Source organism: Coregonus lavaretus (genome assembly GCF_964263955.1).
Source record: "Coregonus lavaretus genome assembly, chromosome: 24".
NCBI lineage: Eukaryota > Metazoa > Chordata > Actinopteri > Salmoniformes > Salmonidae > Coregonus > Coregonus lavaretus.
Window position 1 is genome coordinate 11076355 of NC_140011.1, and position 23843 is coordinate 11100197.

Here is a 23843-nt window from a genome sequence, read left to right on the forward strand (position 1 = left end):
TATTACGAGCTTGTCAATGTGTCTGTGTCCCAAATGGCACCCTATTTCCTATGTAGTGCATGCACTACTTTTGGACACATATTTGGGATGCAGCCAATGACACATAGCACATTTTATAGGCATAATAAAACACACATACTGTATACGTCTGGGTGAGTTTGGAGACGAAAAGGTGAAGTATAAACATCATCAATGAACTGTCAATCAACATGTTGTCTCTCGTGGAAACAACAAAGTGAGAATATAGATTTGATTGGGGAGCTAGAGAGGACGTTGTAGAATAGTGGACAAAAGCGATGTTCTCCTAATAGCTTAATTCCCCATCTTTTGTTTCTCAGGTTTAATTGGGAGTTTGTCATCCAATGACGCTGCTGCCAGTTTTGGTTGACATTTCCCCCTGATTGGTGTCATTTTGGTTGGAAATGCCAGGCCTAACTTAATTAGACGATAAAGGGCTTAAGACAACAAATCCTCACTTAACAAACTATCAGGATCCATCAGTATCAAATATTAAATTATGAGTGAACTTCTCTCTGTGATCGAGAGAGAGAGAGAGAGAGAGAGACGAGGACCTATACCCAGACCACAGCTTCACCAGCCACATCCCAACCAGCTGAGACCACCCCAAACAAATCCTGCCCCCCCCCAGATCAGACCTATGCCCCTTATGCCCCCCCGTTGCCCCGCCAATGTAACAAGGACCTCAACATGACAGCCGCACATATGCCCAGGCCGTGAGCAGAGCAACAGGCCCAACCCCCACTAATGCACCCCCCCAAGCCCCATCCTGTGACCTAAGAGGTATGTATCAGATGCTCAACATGCTCTGCACACACCTACTGTAATGGTCTGGGCCTAAACTACACAAATACAACACTAGACACTATGGAACACAAAGCTTATATTATCTCATCCTGGAATATACAAGGTCTGAGGTCATCTGCCTTTGGCCTAAAGAGCAGGAACCCAGACTTCATCAAATAAATTGGAAATACAGACATTGTCATCCTACAAGAAACATGGTATAGAGGAGACGGACCCACTGGTTGCCCTCTAGGTTACAGAGAGCTGGTAGTCCCATCCACCAAACTACCAGGTGTGAAACAGGGAAGTGACTCAGGGGGTATGCTAATTTGGTATAGATCAGACTTAACCCACTCTATTAAATTAGTCAAAACATGAACGTTTTACATCTGGCTAGAAATTAATAAGGAAATGATCTCAACAGAGAAAAAATGTCCTTGTGTACTACCTATACCCCCCCAATATAATCTCCATACTTTAACGATGACAGGAGATCAACCATTTCCAGGCCCAGGGACATGTACTAGTCTGTGGCGACCTAAATGCCAGAACTGGACAAGAACCTGACACACTTAGCAAACAGGGGGACAAGCACCCACCTGGAGGTGACAATATTCCCTCCCAAATATGCCTCCCTAGACACAACTATGACAAAACAACCAACAAAAATAGGTCACAACTCTTGCAGCTCTGTCGCACGCTGAGTCTGTACATATTCAATGGTAGGCTTCGAGGAGACTCCTATGGTAGGTACACCTACAGCTCATCCCTTGGCAGTAGTACGGTAGATTACTTTATCACTGACCTCAACCCAGAGTCTCTCAGAGCGTTCACAGTCAGCCCACCAACACCCCTATCAGATCACAGCAAAATCACAGTCTATCTGAACAGAGCAATACTCAATCATGAGGCATCATAGCCAAAGGAACTGCACAATATTAAGAAATGCTATAGATGGAAGGAAAGAAGTGTAGAAACCTACCAAAAGACAATTAGGCAACAACAAATTAAATCCCGTTTAGACAACTTCCTGGACAAAACATTTCACTGTAATAGTGAAGGAGTAAACTTTGGCAGTAGAAAGCCTAAACAGTATATTTGACCTTTCAGCTTCCCTATCAAATCTAGCAATTTCAAGCAGACAACCTAAGAAAATTTACAACAATGACAAATGGTTTGATGAAGAATGCAAAAACCTAAGAAAGAAATTGAGAAACCTATCCAACCAAAAACACGGAAACCCAGAAAACATGAGTCTACGCCTTCACTATGGTGAATCACTAAAACAATACATAAATACACTACGGAAAAAGAAGGAACATCACGTCAGAAATCAGCTCAATGTAATTGAAGAATCCATAGAATCAAACCACTTCTGGTAAAATTGAAACACACTAAACAAACAACCACATGAAGAGTTATCTATCCAAAATGGAGATGTGTGGATAAACCACTTCTCCAATCATTTTGGCTCTATAACAAAGAACAAACAGCAAAAACATATACATGATGAATTACAAATCTTAGAATTAGCTACTATAGTCTACCAGAACCCACTGGATTCTTTAATTACATTGAATGAACTACAGGACAAAATACAAACTCTCCAACCCAAAAAGGCCTGTGGTGTTGATGGTATCAAACATGAAATGATAAAATATACAGACCACAAATTCCAATTGGTTACACTTAAACTCTTTAACATCATCTTCAGCTCTGGCATCTTCCCCAATATTTGGAACCAAGGACTGATAACCCCAATCCACAAAAGTTGAGACAAATTTGACCCCAATAACTACTGATGGATATGTGTCAACAGCAACCTTGAGAAAATCCTCTGCATTATCATTAACAGCAAACTTGTACATTTCCTCAGTGAAAACAATGTACTGAGCTAATGTCAAATTGGCTTTTTACCAAATTACCGTACGACAGTCCACATATTCACCCTGCACACCCAAATTGACAAACAAACAAACAAACCAAAACAAAGGCAAAGTCTTCTCATGCTTTATTGACTTAAAAAAAGCTTTTGACTCAATTTGGCATGAGGGTCAGTATATAAATTGATGGAAAGTGGTGTTGGGGGAAAAACATATGACATTATATAATCCATGTACACAAACAACAAGGGTGCAGTTAAAATTGGCAAAAAAACACACATATTTCTTTTGGCAGAGCCATGGGGTGAGACAGGGATGCAGTTTAAGCCCCACCCTCTTCAACATATAATTTATATCAACGAATTGATGAGGGCACTAGAACAGTCTGCAGCACCCGGTCTCACCCTACTAGAATCTGAAGTCAAATGTCTACTGTTTGCTAATGATCTGGTACTTCTGTCCCCAACCAAGGAGGGCTTACAGCAGCACCTAGACCTTCTGCACATATTCTGTCAGACCTGGGCCATGACAGTAAATCTCAGTAAGACAAAAATAATGGTGTTCTAAAAAAGGACCAGTTGCCAGGACCACAACTACAAATTTCATATTGACACTGTTGCCCTAGTGCACACAAAAAAACTATACATAACTCAGCCTAAACATCAGCGCCACAGGTAACTTCCACAAAGCTGTGAACGATCTGAGAGACAAGGCAAGAAGGGCCTTCTATGCCATCAAAAGGAACATACAATTTGACAAACCAATTAGGATCTGGCTAAAAATATCAGTTATAGAACCCATTATTAAAAAATGTAAAGAATATGGCACCACAACAAACCTGCCAAGAAAGGGCCGCCCACCAAAACTCACGGACCAGGCAAGGAGGGCATTAATCAGAGAGGAACAGCCCCTGGATCATTGCTTCCTTTCTCTCTCTCTCTCTCTCTCTCTCTCTCTCTCTCTCTCTCTCTCTCTCTCTCTCTCTCTCTCTCTCTCTCTCTCTCTCTCTCTCTCTCTCTCTCTCTCTCTCTCTCTCTCTCAGTGCATACATTTTTTTAACATGTTTTAGTCATTGTGATGTTGTTCTTGCTGTTGTGTTTAAGGACAACTCTGCTCTTTAGAGAGTTCTGGAACACTCAGTCCTCATTCCACCTTTTAGTATAAGGCGGGGCACCACACCCTAATAGGCACCCTAATAGGCAATGAACCAGTTGAATATAGACACCAATATACTACTTTTTTGTATTACAACTTTTCTGAAATATTGTATTAAAACATGCACATGATTCTATATCTAATTAAATATGTAAATATTTGCATATACCACAAATTCATTTTTCTGCACACTGGATGAAGTCAGCCTAATTATTTTGGTTTCATTTAGTTAGGAACAATCTCTATGAAATTGGCGTTTAAATTATGTATCATTACATGTAGTGAGTTTTGAATAATGGGTTTATGTCCATTCGAATGTGGTTAAAATTCATGACATTTTTATGACGGTAGTATGATAAATAAAATAAAATATGCATTTACATCGTGTTTTTGACATTTTTATTTGTACCTTTTGAAAGTACTAATATTAAAGGACCAAAATTCCAAAATGATGCAAACATTTAATATCAGCCTCGCCTTAAAATGGCTGCCGTCGGCCATGTGAAAGCTGTTGTTGTTGTTGTGAGGCGGGAGATGAGATTACAGGCTCTCACCCCTCACCTTCTTAGTGTCATAGTGTTATAGAGGGTTATAGAGGGTGGCACTGTCATCTCCTTAAACAGAGCTAGACCATGACCCCATGCATGATCCTAACTGAGATTGGCCGTGTTCGAGTGCATCAAAACCGTGATGTATCATGGGTAAATTGTGACCGACTCTCTGATCTACAAATAATACTGAATAGTTATTTATGATGCAAGATGATTTGTAGATTAGTCAGTGTCACTTTGCCTTTAAAGTCGTCTGCAATGTCGAACGTGCCCACACTCTTACTGCTTAGGCTATATCCTGCCTGCAACCGTCTACTGGATGACCCGGCTGTAGGCGTTAGGTTGTGTCTAAGGCTAGAGGATGAATTGAATGGGATGGAGGAGGAGGAGGAGGAGGAGGAGGAGGAGGAGGAGGAGGAGAAGAAGAAGGAGGAGGAGGAGGAGGAGGAGGAGAAGAAGGAGGAGGAGGAGGAGGAGGTTGAACCTCCCTCTTGATTGACTGACAGCTAAGGTCCAAGGCAGAGTGTAATACCAGACTACCACACACATGGTCAGATACACACATGTACACACATAGTGTGCTACTGTTACATACTGTACAGTACCCTTGATTTGAACTAAGTCTACATTCTGTACCCTTGACTGGACAGCTGTTTGGCCATCTTCACAGATAATACAAGTGAGCAGTTTCTCCCTGGAACCCAAAACTTGTTGAAACCCCCATTGCTTGTTTTTATTTATGTATATATATTTTTTGCTCCTGTATTCTATATTTGCTGCAGTGGAGAGGAAGGAGTCCATTGGGGTTGGATGTATGAGTAAGCATGAGAAGGAGAGGGAGGTGGAGAGGGAGCGAGAGCTGTTGTCTGTCTTATTCGCCTCTATGCTACATGCTTCTTCAGGGTTTTTTTACGCATCAATGAAAGGAATGGGAAAGGGGATACCTAGCTTGTCCTGAAGCAGAAAGAGTCCAGTCACCCCAACAAACACACACACACACACACACACACACACACACACACACACTCTTGCACCCACGCTTGAATGGAAAGCACACCAGCACACCAACACACATACACACACTCACCCTCGACCCCTCCACCGCCTTCTATGCCAGAGACAGTAATGGTGTGTGAGGGGAAATGATCAGTGTCTGTGTGGGGCAGTGGCCCGTGGCTCTGGGGATCACACACACTGGCTCCAGGGTCAATAGGCAATCAAACCTGAGTGAGAAGGCTAGGCCATATTACTGAGCAGAAGACACAGGCAGGGTGTGCGTGTGCGTGTGTGTGCATGTCACCGCCCTAATCTGTGGAGGTGCTAGCCTAGCTAATCGCTAATCTGGCTGGTGGAAATGCTGCCCATTCAGGTCACCAGCGCAGTGATTCACTGTGGCCGATAGGGCAGCTAGCTAATGGAGTGGCTAAAGCTGGTTCAGGGACCGTGGGGGCAGCTCTCTACTCTCACGGTATAGGCTAAGTGGCCAAGGTGATTCATGAGTAGAATTGGGAGAGTGGGGAGTTTGGTTACAGAACATACAGGTAACATCCAAAATATAGGAAATACCAACATAAAGTGTCTTAATAGGCTGTTGGGCCACCACGAGCCACCAGAACAGCTTCAAAGCGCCTTGGGATAGATTCTACAAGTGTATGGAACTCTATTCGAGGGATGCAACACCATTCTTCCACAGGAAATTCCATAATTTGGTGTTTTGTTGATGGTGATGAAAAACGCTGTCTCAGGCACCGCTCCAGAATCTCCCAGAAGTGTTCAATTGCGTTGAGATCTGGTGACTGAAACAGCCATGGCATATGGTTTACATCATTTTCATGCTCATCAAACCATTCAGTGATCACTCGTGCCCTGTGGATGGGGGCATTGTCATCCTGGAAGAGACCACTCCCATCAGGATATAAATTATTCACCATAGATGGGTTAGCTGACAACATCACGGAAAAGATGCACGTGCTTCAAGGCGGCAAAAGGCAGTGTGTTGCACAAGTTCTCATTGTGCAAATGTTTTTATGTTTTCAATTAACAATGAAGACGAAATATAGTTTACGTTAGAGGTTGACCAAGGAGTGAATATTAGTTCCTGTCCTCTCTTGTCCTATCAACTTTTTCCCTGTACTGTCCTGATCCCGTGACAGTTTTATAACCCTGGAACTTTCCTGTCCCATTTCGATAAAAATCACTCCCGTCCTGTCCCGTGCTCATCTTTATGCAGTGGTGGGAAAAGTACTCAATTGTCATACTTGAGTAAAAATAAAGATACCTTAATAAAAAATGACTCAAGTAAAAGTGAAAGTCACCTAGTAAAATATTACTTGAGTAAAAGTCTAAAAATATTTGGTTTTAAATATACTTAAGTATCAAAAGTAAATGGAATTGCTCAAATGCACTTAAGTATCAAAAGTAAAATTTTAAACCATTTCAAATTCCTTATATTAAAAGCAAACCAGATGGCACAATTGTATATTTATTTTTTATTGACGGATAGCCAGGGCCACATAATTTACAAACGAAGCATTTGTGTTTGTGAGTCTGCCAGATCAGAGGCAGTAGGGATGACCAGGGATGTTCTCTTTATAAGTGTGTGAATTGGATAATTTTCCTGTCAAAATTTAACGAGTACTTTTGGGTGTCAGGGAAAATGTATGGCATAAAAAAGTACATTATTTTCTTTAGGAATGTAGTGAAGTAAAAGTAAACGTTGACAACAATATAAATATTAAAGTACAGATACCCCAAAAAACGTTTTACTTAAGTACTTTACACCACTGTCTTTATGTGCAGAAATCAGAAATAGCTTCCTCCTAGCTGCTCGTCTGTCCCCGCTCTGCGGCAGAATCGCATTAGTGGAAACCAAGACTGTTCTCAGGGCAAGCCTTGTTGTAGCTAGATATGTTTGAGTCACGTTGGGACAATTTTAGCATTTTAGCTAACTCTAACCCTAAGCCTTTTCCTAACCTTAACCTAATTATCCTAACCTGCCACGTTAAATCTCCTAACCTGCCACATTAATTCTCCTAACCTGCTACGAAAAGTCACTTCTGCTAGTAAAAGCCGACAGATATGAACTCATAGATATGGACGTGTAATTGTGTACGTCGCTGCTCGCTGCGTACATCTGAGGGAAAGTAGTGACTAGCTACAACTGGAGCAAGGCACTAGAGTGAGTCAACGGAATGGGTAAGGGGGAAATTACTTTTTTTTATTTTGTATTAACTAAACTATATTAGGCCTTTTATGAAATGCTTCACACATTACGTATTTATACCCCCCTAATAAAATAACTCAGTTCATAACTATTCCTGTACTACCCGTTCCTGTGGACTGTCGATCCTGTCCTGTCCTGTCCCAAACTTGACTCTAGAACCCGCGGTAGTCCTGTTCCCATGTCAACCTCTAGTTTACATGTTGTCAACATTCTAAGCCAACCCTGTCTGTTTTGCCCGATAGTTGTGCACGTGTTGGTTTTGTTACTAAACAACCAACCCGTCTATAGGTTGAACTGATCACTCAGAATGGCTGTGTATTTATTGCCGTTTACCTTATCCACTAAGTGGACCTAAACCATGCCAGGTAAATGCACCCCACACCATACACATTACAAAATGAGGGTTTCCCAAGGGTTATTTGGGAAGGGTGATGATTCTATGTGGAACCATGACTAAAATAACCCTTTGAGCTCTTCAATGGTTCTTTAAAGTTCACGAAAGGGTTATTTGCTCTTTTAGTGATAATTAAAATGTAGTGGAGGTGGCTCATTAGAAAATTTTGGGGCATTGTTTGCGCACAGCTCTTTTTGTGCAACCGTGAGCGAGAGTCTCATTCCAGTTTATCTAATGTGTGGTGTTATGCGTTTGCATGTTGGATGACAATGGCTGGTGCTGATGTCTTGTGGAAGACGCATGTATGATCGTGTGTCAATTTAGTGCAGTTGACTAAATCAGTCAGTGATTCTCAATTTCTTGTCAGGGACCCCCAGCAGTAGCTCACTTGATTCAACTTGTCAATTAAGACAATAATCACAGCTATGGAATTTTGACAATATAATATGGCTGACCGGAATAAAAAACCCTGTGGTTCTTCAAAAGGATCTACAAAAAACCTTTCAGATTGAGAAAGGTTAATTATATAACCATTCTCCATAAAGGTTCTGAAAAGAACCATAAAAAAAGGGTTCTGTATAATGTAGCTCCAATAAGGGTTGTAATATAGCGGAACCCTTATTTGGTGCTATATAGAACCTTTTTTAATGGTTATTTATAGAACCTTAGGAAAGGGTTCTTTATAGCACCATACAGGTTCCATTTAACCCTATGAGCATGGTTCTTTGCCGAACCTTCAAAAAAGGGTTCCTCTATGGCAGGGTTCTTCAATTCCAGTCCTGGAGGACCGAAACACTTCTGTTTTTTATTTCTACCTGGTAGTTAATTGCACGCACCTGGTGTCCCAGGTCTGAATTAGCCCCTGATTAGAAGGAGAGGATGAAAAACAGAGGTGTTTCGGCCCTCCAGGACCGGAATTGAAGAACCCTGCTCTATGGTTACAGGCCAAAGAACCCCTAACTGGTACTATTTAGAACAGGGCCCTCCAACCCTGTTCCTGGAGAGCTACTGTCCAGTAGGTTTTCAGTACAACCCTAATCTAGTGCACCTGATTCTAATAATTAGCTGGTTGATAAGATGAATCAGGTTAGTTATAACTGGGGTTGGAGCAAAAACCTACAGGAGGGTAGCTCTCCAGGAACAGGGTTGGAGAGCCCTGATTTAGAACCATACTTTTTTTGTGTGTAACAGAGCCGCCAGAACCCTCATTTACTCAAGTGTTTCCTTTATTTTGGCAGTTGCTTGTACAATACAAGGAACTATTACAGTACCAAGGTATATTATTAACCCAATGCATTGATTTACCCAATGAAGGGTTATGTTTTTGAAATACTGTTAAGTGTATCTTTCTTTCATGTTTGTTATAGGTTGGAATGTGAAAGAAGATCTAGGGAGAATGATAGCCTCCTGGAAATCATCCTCTGTTCTCACATTCAGTGACGTGTCCAGAACATTTTGAGTGCGGTGGCCAAGGTGGGATACAGACCCAGTTGAGGGGGGCCATAACATTTTGAACCTTAATCAAGTTTCAAGTTTTATTGTCACGTGCACAAGTACAGTGTCATGTCTTTCTTGCTAGCTCCCAACAATGCAGCACAAAATCACACAAGAAATAGAAAGAAGAAGAACACAAGAAAGTAAGTAAACTATATACAGGGTCAGTTCCAGGGTCAGTGCCAATACCATATTTACAATATGCAGGGATACTGGAGTGGTAGGGGTAGATACTGTATCTATACAGATAAGGTGACTAGGCATCAGGATATAGGATAAACAGAGTAGCAGCATCATATATGATGATTGTATGTGAGTGTGTGTGTGTGTGTGTGTGTGTGTGTGTGTGTGTGTGTGTGTGTGTGTGTGTATATGTATGTGTGTGTGTGTGTGTGTGTGTGTGTGTGTGTGTGTGTGTGTGTGTGTGTGTGTGTGTGTGTGTGTGTGTGTGTGTGTGTGTGTGAGAGTGTGTGTGTGTTGGAGTGTGCATAGAGTGAAAATAAAAGAGGAGGGTCAATGCAGATAGCCTGTGTAGCCGTTTTGTTAGCTATTTAGCATTCTTATGGCTTGGTGTTAGAAGATGTTCGTAGAGGTCCTGGATGGCAGGCAGCTCTGCCCCAGTGATGTACTGGGCTGTCCGCATCACACTCTGTAGCGCCATTTGATCGAGGGCGATGAAGTTGCCATACTAAGCAGTGATGCAGCCAGCCAAGATTACATTTACAGTGGGGGAAAAAAGTATTTAGTCAGCAACCAATTGTGCAAGTTCTCCCACTTAAAAAGATGAGAGAGGCCTGTAATTTTCATCATAGGTACACGTCAACTATGACAGACAAAATTAGATTTTTTTTTTCAGAAAATCACATTGTAGGATTTTTAATGAATTTATTTGCAAATTATGGTGGAAAATAGGTTTTCACACACTGTTGCTGGTATTTTGGCCCATTCCTCCATGCAGATCTCCTCTAGAGCAGTGATGTTTTGGGGCTGTCGCTGGGCAACACAGACTTTCAACTCCCTCCAAATATTTTCTATGGGGTTGAGATCTGGAGACTGGCTAGGCCACTCCAGGACCTTGAAATGCTTCTTACGAAGCCACTCCTTCGTTGCCCGGGCGGTGTGTTTGGGATCATTGTCATGCTGAAAGACCCAGCCACGTTTCATCTTCAATGCCCTTGCTGATGGAAGGAGGTTTTCACTAAAGATCTCACGATACACGGCCCCATTCATTCTTTCCTTTACACGGATCAGTCGTCCTGGTCCCTTTGCAGAAAAACAGCCCCAAAGCATGATGTTTCCACCCCCATGCTTCACAGTAGGTATGGTGTTCTTTGGATGCAACTCAGCATTCTTTGTCCTCCAAACACGACGAATTGAGTTTTTACCAAAAAGTTATATTTTGGTTTCATCTGACCATATGACATTCTCCCAATCCTCTTCTGGATCATCCAAATGCACTCTAGCAAACTTCAGACGGGCCTGGACATGTACTGGCTTAAGCAGGGGGACACGTCTGGCACTGCAGGATTTGAGTCCCTGGCGGCGTAGTGTGGTACTGATGGTAGGCTTTGTTACTTTGGTCCCAGCTCTCTGCAGGTCATTCACTAGGTCCCCCCGTGTGGTTCTGGGATTTTTGCTCACCGTTCTTGTGATCATTTTGACCCCACGGGGTGAGATCTTGCGTGGAGCCCCAGATCGAGGGAGATTATCAGTCTTCCATTTCCTAATAATTGCTCCCACAGTTGATTTCTTCAAACCAAGCTGCTTACCTATTGCAGATTCAGTCTTCCCAGCCTGGTGCAGGTCTACAATTTCGTTTCTGGTGTCCTTTGACAGCTCTTTGGTCTTGGCCATAGTGGAGTTTGGAGTGTGACTGAGGTTGTGGACAGGTGTCTTTTATACTGATTACAAGTTCAAACAGGTGCCATTAATACAGGTAACGAGTGGAGGACAGAGGAGCCTCTTAAAGAAGAAGTTACAGGTCTGTGAGAGCCAGAAATCTTGCTTGTTTGTAGGTGACCAAATACTTATTTCCCACCATAATTTGCAAATAAATTCATTAAAAATCCTACAATGTGATTTTCTGGAGAAAAAAAATCTCAATTTGTCTGTCATAGTTGACGTGTACCTATGATGAAAATTACAGGCCTCTCTCATCTTTTTAAGTGGGAGAACTTGCACAATTGGTGGCTGACTAAATACTTTTTTTCCCCACTGTACATTACATTTACATTTACGTCATTTAGCAGACGCTCTTATCCAGAGTGACTTACAAATTGGTGCATTCACCTTATGATAGCCAGTTGGACAACCACTCTCCAATTATTTTTAAAAAATATATTTCTAATATTCATTTGTTTATTTATATATTTCTGTATTTTTTCTTTATTTTTAAAAATATTTTTATTTATTATTATTATTATTATTATTATTATTATTATTATTATTAGTATTATTATTATTATTATTATTTGGGGGGTTTGGGGGGGGGGGGTAGAAGGATTACTTTTAAACTATCCCAGGTATTCCTTAAAAAGGTAGGGTTTCAAGTGTCTCCGGAAGGTGGTCAGTGACTCCGCTGTCCTGGCGTCGTGAGGGAGCTTGTTCCAACATTGGGGTGCCAGAGCAGCGAACAGGTTTAACTGGGCTGAGCGGGAACTGTGCTTCCGCAGAGGTAGGGGGACCAGCAGGCCAGAGGTGGAAGAACGCAATGCCCTCGTTTGGGTGTAGGGACTGATCAGAGCCTGAAGGTAAGGAGGTGCCGTTCCCCTCACAGCTCCGTAGGCAAGCACCATGGTCTTGTAGCAGATGCGAGCTTCAACTGGAAGCCAGTGGAGTGTGCGGAGAAGCGGGGTGACGTGAGAGAACTTGGGAAGGTTGAACACCAGACAGGCTACAGCGTTCTGGATGAGTTGTAGGGGTTTAATGGCACAGGCAGGGAGCCCAGCCAACAGCGAGTTGCAGTAATCCAGATGGGAGATGACAAGTGCCTGGATTAGGACCTGTGCCGCTTCCTGTGTAAGGTAGGGTCGTACTCTGCGAATGTTGTAGAGCATGAACCTACAGGATCGGGTCACCGCTTTGATGTTAGCGGAGAACGACATGGTGTTGTCCAGGGTCACGCCAAGGTTCTTTGCACTCTGGGAGGAAGACACAACAGAGTTGTCAACTGTGATGGCGAGATCATGGAGTGGGCAGTCCTTCCCCGGGAGGAAGAGCAGCTCCGTCTTGCCGAGGTTCAGCTTGAGGTGGTGATCCGACATCCACACTGATATGTCTGCCAGACATGCAGAGATGCGATTCGCCACCTGGTTATCAGAAGGGGGAAAGGAGAAGATTAAGTGTGTGTCGTCTGCGTAGCAATGATAGGAGAGACCATGTGAGGATATGACAGAGCCATGTGACTTGGTGTATAGAGAGAATAGGAAAGGGCCTAGAACTGAGCCCTGGGGGACACCAGTGGTGAGAGCACATGGTGCGGAGACAGATTCTCGCACACACCACCTGGTAGGAGCGACCTTTCAGGTACGACGCAATCCAAGAGTGAGCTGCGCCGGAGATGCCCAACTGGGAGAGGGTGGAGAGGAGGATCTGATGGTTCACGGTATCAAAGGCAGCAGATAGGTCAAGAAGGATGAGCGCAGAGGAGAGAGAGTTAGCTTTAGCAGTGCGGAGAGCCTCCGTGACACAGAGAAGAGCAGTCTCAGTTGAATGACCAGTCTTGAAACCTGACTGGTTTGGATCAAGAAGGTCAAAGATGCTTTCAATTGTGCAGCTGTATAACTTTTTTAGGATTTGAGGGCCATGCCAAATCTTTTAAACTTCTCCTGAGTGGGACATTGCGCCTTCTTCACGACTGTGTGCTTGTGTGTGGACCATTTTAAGTCCTTAGTGATCTCGACCCACTCCACTGCAGCCCCGTTGATGTGAATGGGGGCGTGCTTGCCCCCCTCTTTCCTGTTGTCAACTATTAGGTCCTTGGTCTTACAGACGTTGATGGAGACGTTGTTGTCCTGGCACAGCACTGCCAGGTCACTGACCTCCTCCATGTAAGATGTACCATCGTCGCTGGTGATCAGGCCTACCACCGTTGTGTCATCAGCAAACTTGATGATGGTGTTGGAGTAGTGCGTGGCCACGCAGGCTGAAAAGAGAGTACAGGAGGGAACTAAGCACACACCCCTGTGGGTCCCCCGTGTTGAGGGTCAGCGTGGCGAAGGGTATGTTGCCTACCCTCACCACCTGGGTTCAGCCCGTCAGGAAGTCCAGTTGCAGAGGGAGGTGTTCAGTCTCAGGGTCCCAAGCTTGGTGATGAGCTTGGAATGGACAATGATGTTGAACGCTGAGCGGTAGTCAATGAACAGCATTCTCATGTTGGTATTCTTCTTATCTAGGTGGGTGAGGGCAGTGTGGAGTGCAATTGAAATTGCGTCGTCTATGGATCTGTTGGGGTGGTATGCAAATGGTGTGGGTATTTGTATTTATTATGCATCCCCATTACTCTCCCTGGGTTCCAGCTAAATTAAGGCAGTTATATACAAAAAAAGACAAAAAATATTGCATTACAGTTCACAACATATTTCAGTGTGTGTGTGCCCTCAGGCCACTACTCTACTACCACATATCTACAACACAAATTCCATGTGTACATGTGTGTATTGTGCATATTTTATCATGTGTGTGTGTATGCGTGTGTCTGTGCCTGTGTCTTTGTCTCTTTACAGTCATCGCTGTTCCATAATGTGGATTTGTATCCGTTTTTTTACATCTGATTTTACTGCTTGCATGTGGAATAGAGTTCCATGTAGTTCTGTGCGCCTCACATAGTCTGTTCTGGACTTGGGGACTGTGAAGAGACCTCTGGTGGCATGTCTTGTGGGGTATGCATGGGTGTCCGAGCTGTGTGCCAGTAGTTTAAACAGACAACTTGGTGCATTCAACATGTCAATATTTTTTCACAAATACAAGTAGTGAGGAAATCAATCTCTCCATTTTAGGCCAGGAGAGATTACTCTTAGCTCTCCGTGTACATTTAAGGGCCAGCCATGCTGCCCTGTTCTGGGCCAATTGTAAGTCCCTCTTTGTGGCATATGACCACATGACTAGACAGTAGTCCAGGTGTGACAAATCTAGGGCCAGTAGGAACTGCCTTGTTGATAGTTTTGTTAAGAAAGCAGAGCTACGCTTTATTATGGACAGATCTCTCACCATCTTAGCTAATGTTGCATCAATATATATTGACCAATTCAGTTTACAGTCCAGGTCTCCTCAACTTGCTCAATTTCCACATTATTCATTACAAGACTTAGTTGAGGTTTAGGATTTAGTGAATGATTTTTCCCAAATACAATGCTTTTAGTTTTTGAAATATTTAGTACTAACTTATTTCTTGTCATCCATTCCGAAAGTTACTGCAGCTCTTTGTTAAGTGTTGCAGTGATTTCACTTGCTGTGGTAGCTGGCGTGTATAGTGTTGAGTCATCAGCATACATTGATACTCAGGCTTTACTCAGAGCCAGTGGCAGGTCATTAGTAAAGATTGAAAAAAGTAAGGGGCCTAGACAGCTGCCCTGGGGAATGTCTGACTCTACCTGGATTATGTTGGAGAGGCTTCCATTAAAGAACACCCTGCCTCTTTTTTGCCGGCGTTTCCCTGTGTAGCCAACATTTTTTGCTGGAAATACACAAACAGTCCTGGGCAGATGGGTCGAAGTCGAAGTTGAAGCCGGAATCTGATGTTCAAAAGTTATTGTCGATCAAAAGAAATGATAGCAGATACATTTTGTGCAAAAATAAATGCCAAAAATAGAAAAGTTGGGTGTGAGCTCACAAGACGGCAGCCTTGCAGTACGACGCCGCAAGGTGGATTTGTTCAATATAATTATGACGGTTCAACACATTAAATGCTTCAGCTTAGGTTTGGTATATTTCCCTGTTCAAATAATTCATAAAGTGCCATCTAGAGTGCGAGTTATACCGTGACATTCGGGGGTCTCAATTTTTTTTTCGGGACCTCCAATGTGTGCACACACTTGCGCATGCATGACATTTTTTATGGGCTTTAAAGTAAAGACTTGTAATTTAACTGTACATATGTATTAGATTTTAATGTGTCATGAACACAACCAGTCATGATGTTTTTATCTGATTGTCAAACAAATCACTTCAAAAAGTAAGTTAAGTATGTTACCTGTGCATGTTCGTGGTGGCATGGACACCCCACTGCTCAAATTCTTCTAGATATTCTCTATTTATACCTCCTTACACCCTGAAGTGCACATCTGTATCTATCAGACATCTCTGACTCCTCTTTCAGGTGCTTCCAGTGAAACAGTGAAGCAGAGTTCAGCTCTTTCAGAAACAAGATAACAGTCGTTAGATATATTTCCGAAAGGTCACTGCCAAAGTGAACAGGAACTGAGAAAATTGAGTTATTATCAGCAGGAGAAAGTGTGTAAAAGAGCAAAAGTCTATCTGACAATACTCAGCAACATCATTGGAGTTGCTTTGGGGAAACAAATGGAGGGTGGTTTCTTTCTTTTTGCTGGATGTGATTGGTCTCCCTGTTGCATTTTTAACCTCCCTGCTATCCTGCTGCCTCTGGGCTAGAGATAATGGTAGTGAAATTCAGAGAAAGAGAGAGATAATTAGGCATAGAGGAGAGAGAAAGGGCGAGGAAGATAGATACATAGAGAGAGCGAGAGAGAGAGAGAGAGAGAGAGAGAGAGAGAGAGAGAGAGAGAGAGAGAGAGAGAGAGAGAGAGAGAGAGAGAGAGAGAGAGAGAGAGAGAGAGAGGAGAGAGAGAAGAGAGAGAGAGAGAGAGAGAGAGAGAGAGAGAGAGAGAGAGAGAGAGAGAGAGAGAGAGAGAGAGAGAGAGAGGGGGCGATAGAAGCTCAGAGGGTGAGAGTAAGTGAGGAAGAGATATAGACAGAGGGAGAGAGATGAGAGAGATAGAAGAAGAGAGGAGAGTGAGAGAGAGAGAGAGAGAGGAGAGAGAGATAGAGAGAGAGCAAGAGCAAGTGAAAAGATAAACCTCTCCATCGTTTGCTAATACCTATCATCACTCACTCAATATGCACTATTTTCCTCCATTCTAGAGAGGGAGGGAGGGACAGAGGGCTAGAGAGGTAGTTATGCCACAAAGGAGAATTTACTGAGATGGGTTTTGAACTATTGTGTTTGATCTCTTGTTGTTGTGTTTGATTGTCTCTGTCTGTACACAAAGGCCTCTACCAACTCTCCTACTGGGAGAATGAGAGGAGTAGAGTGAAGAGCACAAAGGCCTGCTATGACAACTAAAACGATCCTGACAATATGACTACTAGAGATTTTAGCAGAACATTTTCTAACCATAGCAAAACTACATCTATAAAGGGGAGAAACAAACCACATGGGAACAGAGCCCAGTAAATAACGCAGGACAAAGCAGTCCTATAGATGGACTAAGAACAGCATGGAAAACTACCAGAAAGCAATTGTCCATCAAGAAATGCAATCCCTTCAAGACAGCTTTCTGGCCATCACATATCCTCACAATTAAGGAAGGCTAGGCTACTGGCTGTAGTCCTACAAAACAAACAACATTTTTGACAAGATGCTGGCATCTATCTGCTCTGCTCCCCCTGTTACTACCCCCTCGGCATATTGCTCTTGGTTGATGTGATGGCAACAGGTCCCATTCTACCACGTGTTCTTGAATTAACTATGGACTTGCCCCCGCAGATGACTTTCCAAGGACTACACCCGCGCATGCCCGAGAAACGTGCATCCCTTTTTCCCACGGGTTTCAACCAGTTAATTATATGCACCCCTGCTTGTTGAGGCAATGGTTTTGCCCAGGGGAGCGGTTTAAGGTATTTCCACCCTGTCTATTAGCCTTGTACGAACCATCCTGATCTCGCAATCTTAATCATTCTAGTTTTGTGTGAGAGTGTCCGGTGGTAGCCTGTAGGTAATATTTGTCTAACAGTGCCCATTATCCTGATTCCCACCAAATCTTGATTTTGTGTTGAGTTCATTTTTGTTCATTTTTGTTTATCATTTGTTCGTTTTGGTAGATTGTTTTCTGCTTATTTTTGCCATAATTATTATGTATTCCTACCACTGCTAGGCCAACCATACTTTATTGAACAAAACCAACATTTTGGCACCGTAAATCCCTTTTGCCATCTACCTATAAAACCGTGTGACACGCTACCTTTTCAAAGTTGAACTGTAGGCCTGTGATAAAAACAAGAATGATGTTTCGTTGTGTTTGTAGAGGTTATGGGGTGGTTCATTGGTGTGGAACACAAATACCGACTCAGAGAATTGCCTGTGTCACTTTAACACAAACAACACCTTCACTAGTAATCATTCCGACAGTTTTTCCATGCAGATGTGTTTTTCACAGCTATAGCACATTTCCAATTTCTGTTCATCCACTGCTTGTGATGACCCAATCATCAGCATTGTTCCTGGGGAATTTATTTAATATACAAATATGTCTAGGCCTATACACACACACAAAGGCACGCATGCATGCATGCACACAGGCATACAAGCGCATGCACACGCACACACACACACACAGTGCCCTATTTTCTATTAAGTCTTTCATCTCCAGTCTGAGTCTGTAATCGAAAGTATTCTGTGTATTTGTTTTGTTTTCCGTCCTGAAAGGTCTCTTTTTGCAAAGCTTCACTCTATTTCTTCACACATCACTTAGCTTTATGTCATTTATTTCATTTAATTCATAGTGCTACAGTGGGTGAAGGATAATGTAATTTTCACCTAGTGCTAGATTTCTGATTATTTTATTATGACGAAGTCAATCAAGATTTTATGGATTTCTTTTATTAGCTTCCTACAAATGGCCTTTTCAGAGGGAAGAGCATGTGCATTAGATATTGGTGAGAGCAGAAGCATTTATAACTGAGAGACGATAACTTTTTAATGGTGTTCTTAGATCTACAAGATTTGTGCACTTTTCACTGTGACTCATCTTACTACTGGAAAGATACAGCAGTTAGATTGTGTATCACTGCTGACCCTAGACCAGCCCCAACCTCCAACCTTTGAGCTCTCCCACATAAAAAAATACTACAGTTTACTATAGAATATTACAATACTTACTATAGAATTCTGTAGTAAACTATAGTATACTGTAGACTACACTACACACTGTAGTATCCCTCGACCGTGTGTAGTTCTTAGTATATAATTGTATATTATACTGCAGAATACTATAGTAAATAGTACAGTATTATCCACACAAAAAACACTGTAGTAAATACTACGGAAATGTCTGCAAAAACACTACAGTCCGCATTTACTATAGTAAACAATAAAAAAAAGTTGTGCCACCCGTAAGTGAACCTACATGCCAAGTATAGACCATATATTGTGTTCCTTCAGGTTTTAGAGAAAAATAAACAGAAACAGAAACACTTCAGTAAATACTACAGTAACATCCCAAAAACACTAGTCAGCAAATATTACTGTACTACAGTCTACAAACACACAGCAGTAAATACTATAGTGTGCAAACAGATTACAATAAAACAATTTTTTACTGCAGTATTTATACTATAGAAAACTGTAAATACGACAGTATACTACATTATTCACTGTAGTGTTTTTGCGGACTTCAGTCTGCAAAAAAACTATGGTGAATACTACAGTAAAGTCCGCAAAAACACTACAGTGAATACTTCATAGTATTCCTACCATAGTATACACTATAGTATTTTTTTCATGTGGGCTAACCCCTGTATGACCTGTGTCTGGTGTTCTATAGTCATGACCTCTAACCCCTGCTCTTCGTCTGTGTACTCCAGGTGATCCAGCGCAGGGAAGATGGCTCGGTCAACTTCTTTAGAGGATGGGACTCCTACCGCGAGGGATTTGGCAAGATCACTGGAGAACACTGGCTCGGTAAGTGTGTGTGTGTCCTTTTTGTGAGTGCACGATCAAGAAGCACCTTGGCCCGGTTCCAGGACCATTACTGAATAGGATAATAATTTGAATGCTGATAAAATACTCAGGGTCATGAGGGTAGAAAATGTGATTTGAGGCAATGTCCCGATTACTCATCTAACCACATTTAACCACAGATACAGCAGGAGTCTGTGAGAGCACCACAGAGTACTCTTCCTACTCCTCATTCAGAGGGTGTAGTTGTCTTCTTAGCCCCCGTCATCAAGTATCCCTCGGGCCAAACATGAAATATGAAGTGGTGTATATGCTAGAAAGTAATATACTAGCTGCTGCTCCATCCACTTTTTCCCTTTCCTTCCTTCCTTCCTTCCTTCCTTCCTTCCTTCCTTCCTTCCTTCCTTCCTTCCTTCCTTCCTTCCTTCCTTCCTTCCTTCCTTCCTTCCTTCCTTCCTTCCTTCCTTCCTTCCTTCCTTCCTTCCCTCTCTCTCTCTCTCTCTCTCTCTCTCTCTCTCTCTCTCTCTCTCTCTCTCTCTCTCTCTCTCTCTCTCTCCCTTCTTTTCTTGCCATTTGTCTCCCAGCCTTGTTCTCGCTCTCTTTTCCTGTGCTTTGTTCATAAAGCCTGTTCTTAGTGTGCCTGCCATGTTCTTGGAGTTTAAGCTGTGTGCTCACAGACTAAATAGTGTGTGCTTTTCTCTATAGCTTCAGAAGTGTGTTCCGTAGACGTAGCCTGTGTTGCTGTTGTCCTGTATCTTCAGTACTGTAGTATTGCCTGCCTGTGTAACTGTGTACTGTATCTGCTGCAGTGTGTCCTGTCTTGCAGCTATAGAGAATTGTTTACAGATGTGCTGCCAGTAGATTATCTTAGTGTGATCTTATATCTGCAGTGCTGTGGTGTGTTCTGCTCTTGGATCTGTAGAAGTAGTAGAAGTGGTAGCGTGTACTGTAGACTTCCCGTGTAGTTGTCAGACGGTTCTTCTCGGATCTGCTCTGCCTGCATAGATACAGTGAGGGAAAAAAGTATTTGATCCCCTGCTGATTTTGTACGTTTGCCCGCTGACAAAGAAATGATCAGTCTATAATTTTAATGGTAGGTTTATTTGAACAGTGAGAGACAGAATAACAACAAAAAGATCCAGAAAAACACATGTCAGAAATGTTATGAATTGATTTGCATTTTAATGAGGGAAATTAGTATTTGACCCCTCTGCAAAACATTACTTAGTACTTGGTGGCAAAACCCTTGTTGGCAATCACAGAGGTCAGACGTTTCTTGTAGTTGGCCACCAGGTTTGCACAAATCTCAGGAGGGATTTTGTCCCACTCCTCTTTGCAGATCTTCTCCAAGTCATTAAGGTTTCGAGGTTGACGTTTGGCAACTCGAACCTTCAGCTCCCTCCACAGATGTTCTATGGGATTAAGGTCTGGAGACTGGCTAGGCCACTCCAGGACCTTAATGTGCTTCTTCTTGAGCCACTCCTTTGTTGCCTTGGCCGTGTGTTTTGGGTCATTGTCATGCTGGAATACCCATCCACGACCCATTTTCAATGCCCTGACTGAGGGAAGGAGGTTCTCACCCAAGATTTGACGGTACATGGCCCCGTCCATCGTCCCTTTGATGCAGTGAAAATGTTCTGTCCCCTTAGCAGAAAAACACCCCCAAAGCATAATATTTCCACCTCCATGTTTGACGGTGGGGATGGTGTTCTTGGGGTCATAAGCAGCATTCCTCCTCCTCCAAACACGGCGAGTTGAGTTGATGCCAAAGAGCTCGATTTTGGCCTCATCTGACCACAACACTTTCACCCAGTTCTCCTCTGAATCATTCAGATGTTCATTGGCAAACTTCAGACGGGCCTGTATATGTGCTTTCTTGAGCAGGGGGACCTTGCGGGCGCTGCAGGATTTCAGTCCTTCACGGCGTAGTGTATTACCAATTGTTTTCTTGGTGACTATGGTCCCAGCTGCCTTGAGATCATTGACAAGATCCTCCCGTGTAGTTCTGGGCTGATTCCTCACCGTTCTCATGATCATTGCAACTCCACGAGGTGAGATCTTGCATGGAGCCCCAGGCCGAGGGAGATTGACAGTTATTTTGTGTTTCTTCCATTTGCGAATAATCGCACCAACTGTTGTCACCTACTCACCAAGCTGCTTGGCGATGGTCTTGTAGCCCATTCCTGCCTTGTGTAGGTCTACAATCTTGTCCCTGACTTCCTTGGAGAGGTCTTTGGTCTTGGCCATGGTGGAGTGTTTGGAATCTGATTGATTGATTGCTTCTGTGGACAGGTGTCTTTTATACAGGTAACAAGCTGAGATTAGGAGCACTCCCTTTAAGAGTGTGCTCCTAATCTCAGCTCGTTACCTGTATAAAATACACCTGGGAGCCAGAAATCTTTCTGATTGAGAGGGGGTCAAATACTTATTTCCCTCATTAAAATGCAAATCAATTTATAACATTTTTGACATGCGTTTTTCTGGATGTTTTTGTTGTTATTCTGTCTCTCACTGTTCAAATAAACCTACCATTAAAATTATAGACTGATCATTTCTTTGTCAGTGGGCAAACGTACAAAATCAGCAGGGGATCAAATACTTTTTTCCCTCACTGTAGATGACTATGGGTTTGTATCTGCAGTATGTTTAGCTGTAATGTGATGTCTCCGCCTCCGTCTGATGTAGAAAAGGTCATCCCATCTTATGGTGCGGCTCGTTAAAGACAAAATAACGACCGCCGAGGGAACATAGGAGGAAAAGCTATGTTTTTAGCCCCAATCACTTTCCTTTCTCCCCCACCCTGGCCTTCCCTCGCCGCAAATAAAATATTACCACGCAGATTTCTGGGTTTATCGCTTTACATGCCACTCGCCGTGTGATGAGTGGGGGAAATTTGGCGTGCCATAATTGAGCTGTTAAACCCCCTGAGTGGTGTAAGTGCATGTGATTGCAGGAGAGGTGACAATGTATGCACTCACTAACTGTAAGTCGCTCTGGATAAGAGCGTCTGCAAAATGACTAAAATGTAAAAAAATGTAAAGGTGTGAAGTGGTGCGTGCGTGGGCTTGCATGCATGTGTTGGGAGGTGGCGAAAACTCAAAGATTTGGGATGACAGGCCTGTCTGTGTCAGAACCCTGAGGTTGATGACCACGAACAGGGAGGGGGGGGGGTTGATATATAGAGAGAGCACTTTGGACACAGCAGGGTCGAGGAAATGTTGATACATCCTTTTATAGCCAGCAGGCGACGGCCCTCCTCCTCTCCTGCTGGTCCTGTCCTTCTCTCTGCCTGTGTCTAATGTAGGAGGGCTGTGATGGAGGTCTACTAGTGGTTTGGAGAGGTTGGCGGTGCCTCTTTTTTGAAAGATGCTAGTTTCAGTTTATATTAAATAGACATGAAAGACTCAAACAGGCAACTTACCCCTTTTCTCACTTAACTCAACATTGGAATCTATTGTGCTGTCTGTGACTCATCCACACTTGAAGAACACCTGTCTTTATTGTAGTTTCTCTCTCTCTCTCTCTCTCTCTCTCTCTCTCTCTCTCTCTCTCTCTCTCTCTCTCTCTCTCTATCATTTCTGTGTGTGTGTGTGTGGAGGGTTTCACCTAAACCTCTCAGATCAATACAAAAACACCATCAGAAACTCAGTAAATTAACTCCCCAGCCCATAGTACCAGTCTCTTAGTCTCTCAGCACAGGTGTAACATGCTTCCAACACAGCAGGGACTCCACAGCACAACTACACACATTGTACACTGAACACCTGCATAGGAATAAAATACACTATTGTATATAAATAGAACTGTGTCAATGTAACGACCAACCACTATTGTCCAACCACTACAGTCTACAAAATAGTATTGAGTTGCACCACCTTTTGACCTCAGAACAGCCTCAATTCATCGGGGCATGGACTCTATAAGGTGTAAAAAGCGTTCCACATGGATCCTGGCCCAATGGTAGTGGACCATTCTTGATACATATTGGAAACAGTTGAGCGTGAAAAACCCAGAAACGTTGCAGCTCTTGACACACTCAAACCAGTGCGCCTGGCACTTACTACCATACCCCGTTCAAAGGCACTTAAATATTTTGTCTTGCCCATTCACCCTCTGAATGACAGACATACACAATCCATGTCTCAATTGTCTCAAGGCTTAAAAATCCTTCTTTAACCTGTCTCCTCCCCTTCATCTACACGGATTGAAGTGGATTTAACAGGCGACATCAATAAGGGATCATAGTTTCCACCTGGATTCACCTAGTAGTCTATGTCAGGTTTTCCCAAACTCAGTCCTCGGGATCCCAGGGGGTGCATGTTTTGGTTTTTGCCCTAGTACTACACAGCTGTTTCAAATAATAAATTAATCATCAAGCTTTGATAAATTAGGGCAAAAACCTAAATGTGCACCCTTTGGGGTCCCA

General features: G+C 42.9%; 1 protein-coding gene across 1 annotated transcript in view; it reads left to right on the forward strand.

Moving 5' to 3' along the window:
• The window catches only part of LOC311099395 (fibrinogen C domain-containing protein 1-like), a gene marked incomplete at both ends in the record, with an annotated part of 148740 nt that overhangs the window by 47933 nt on the left and 76964 nt on the right, over window positions 1-23843 (forward strand). Inside the window, one exon of the mRNA XM_084140094.1 lies at window positions 19324-19420. Within this exon, the coding sequence (XP_083996220.1) occupies window positions 19324-19420 (97 nt within the window). The remainder of the gene's footprint in view (window positions 1-19323; window positions 19421-23843) is intronic.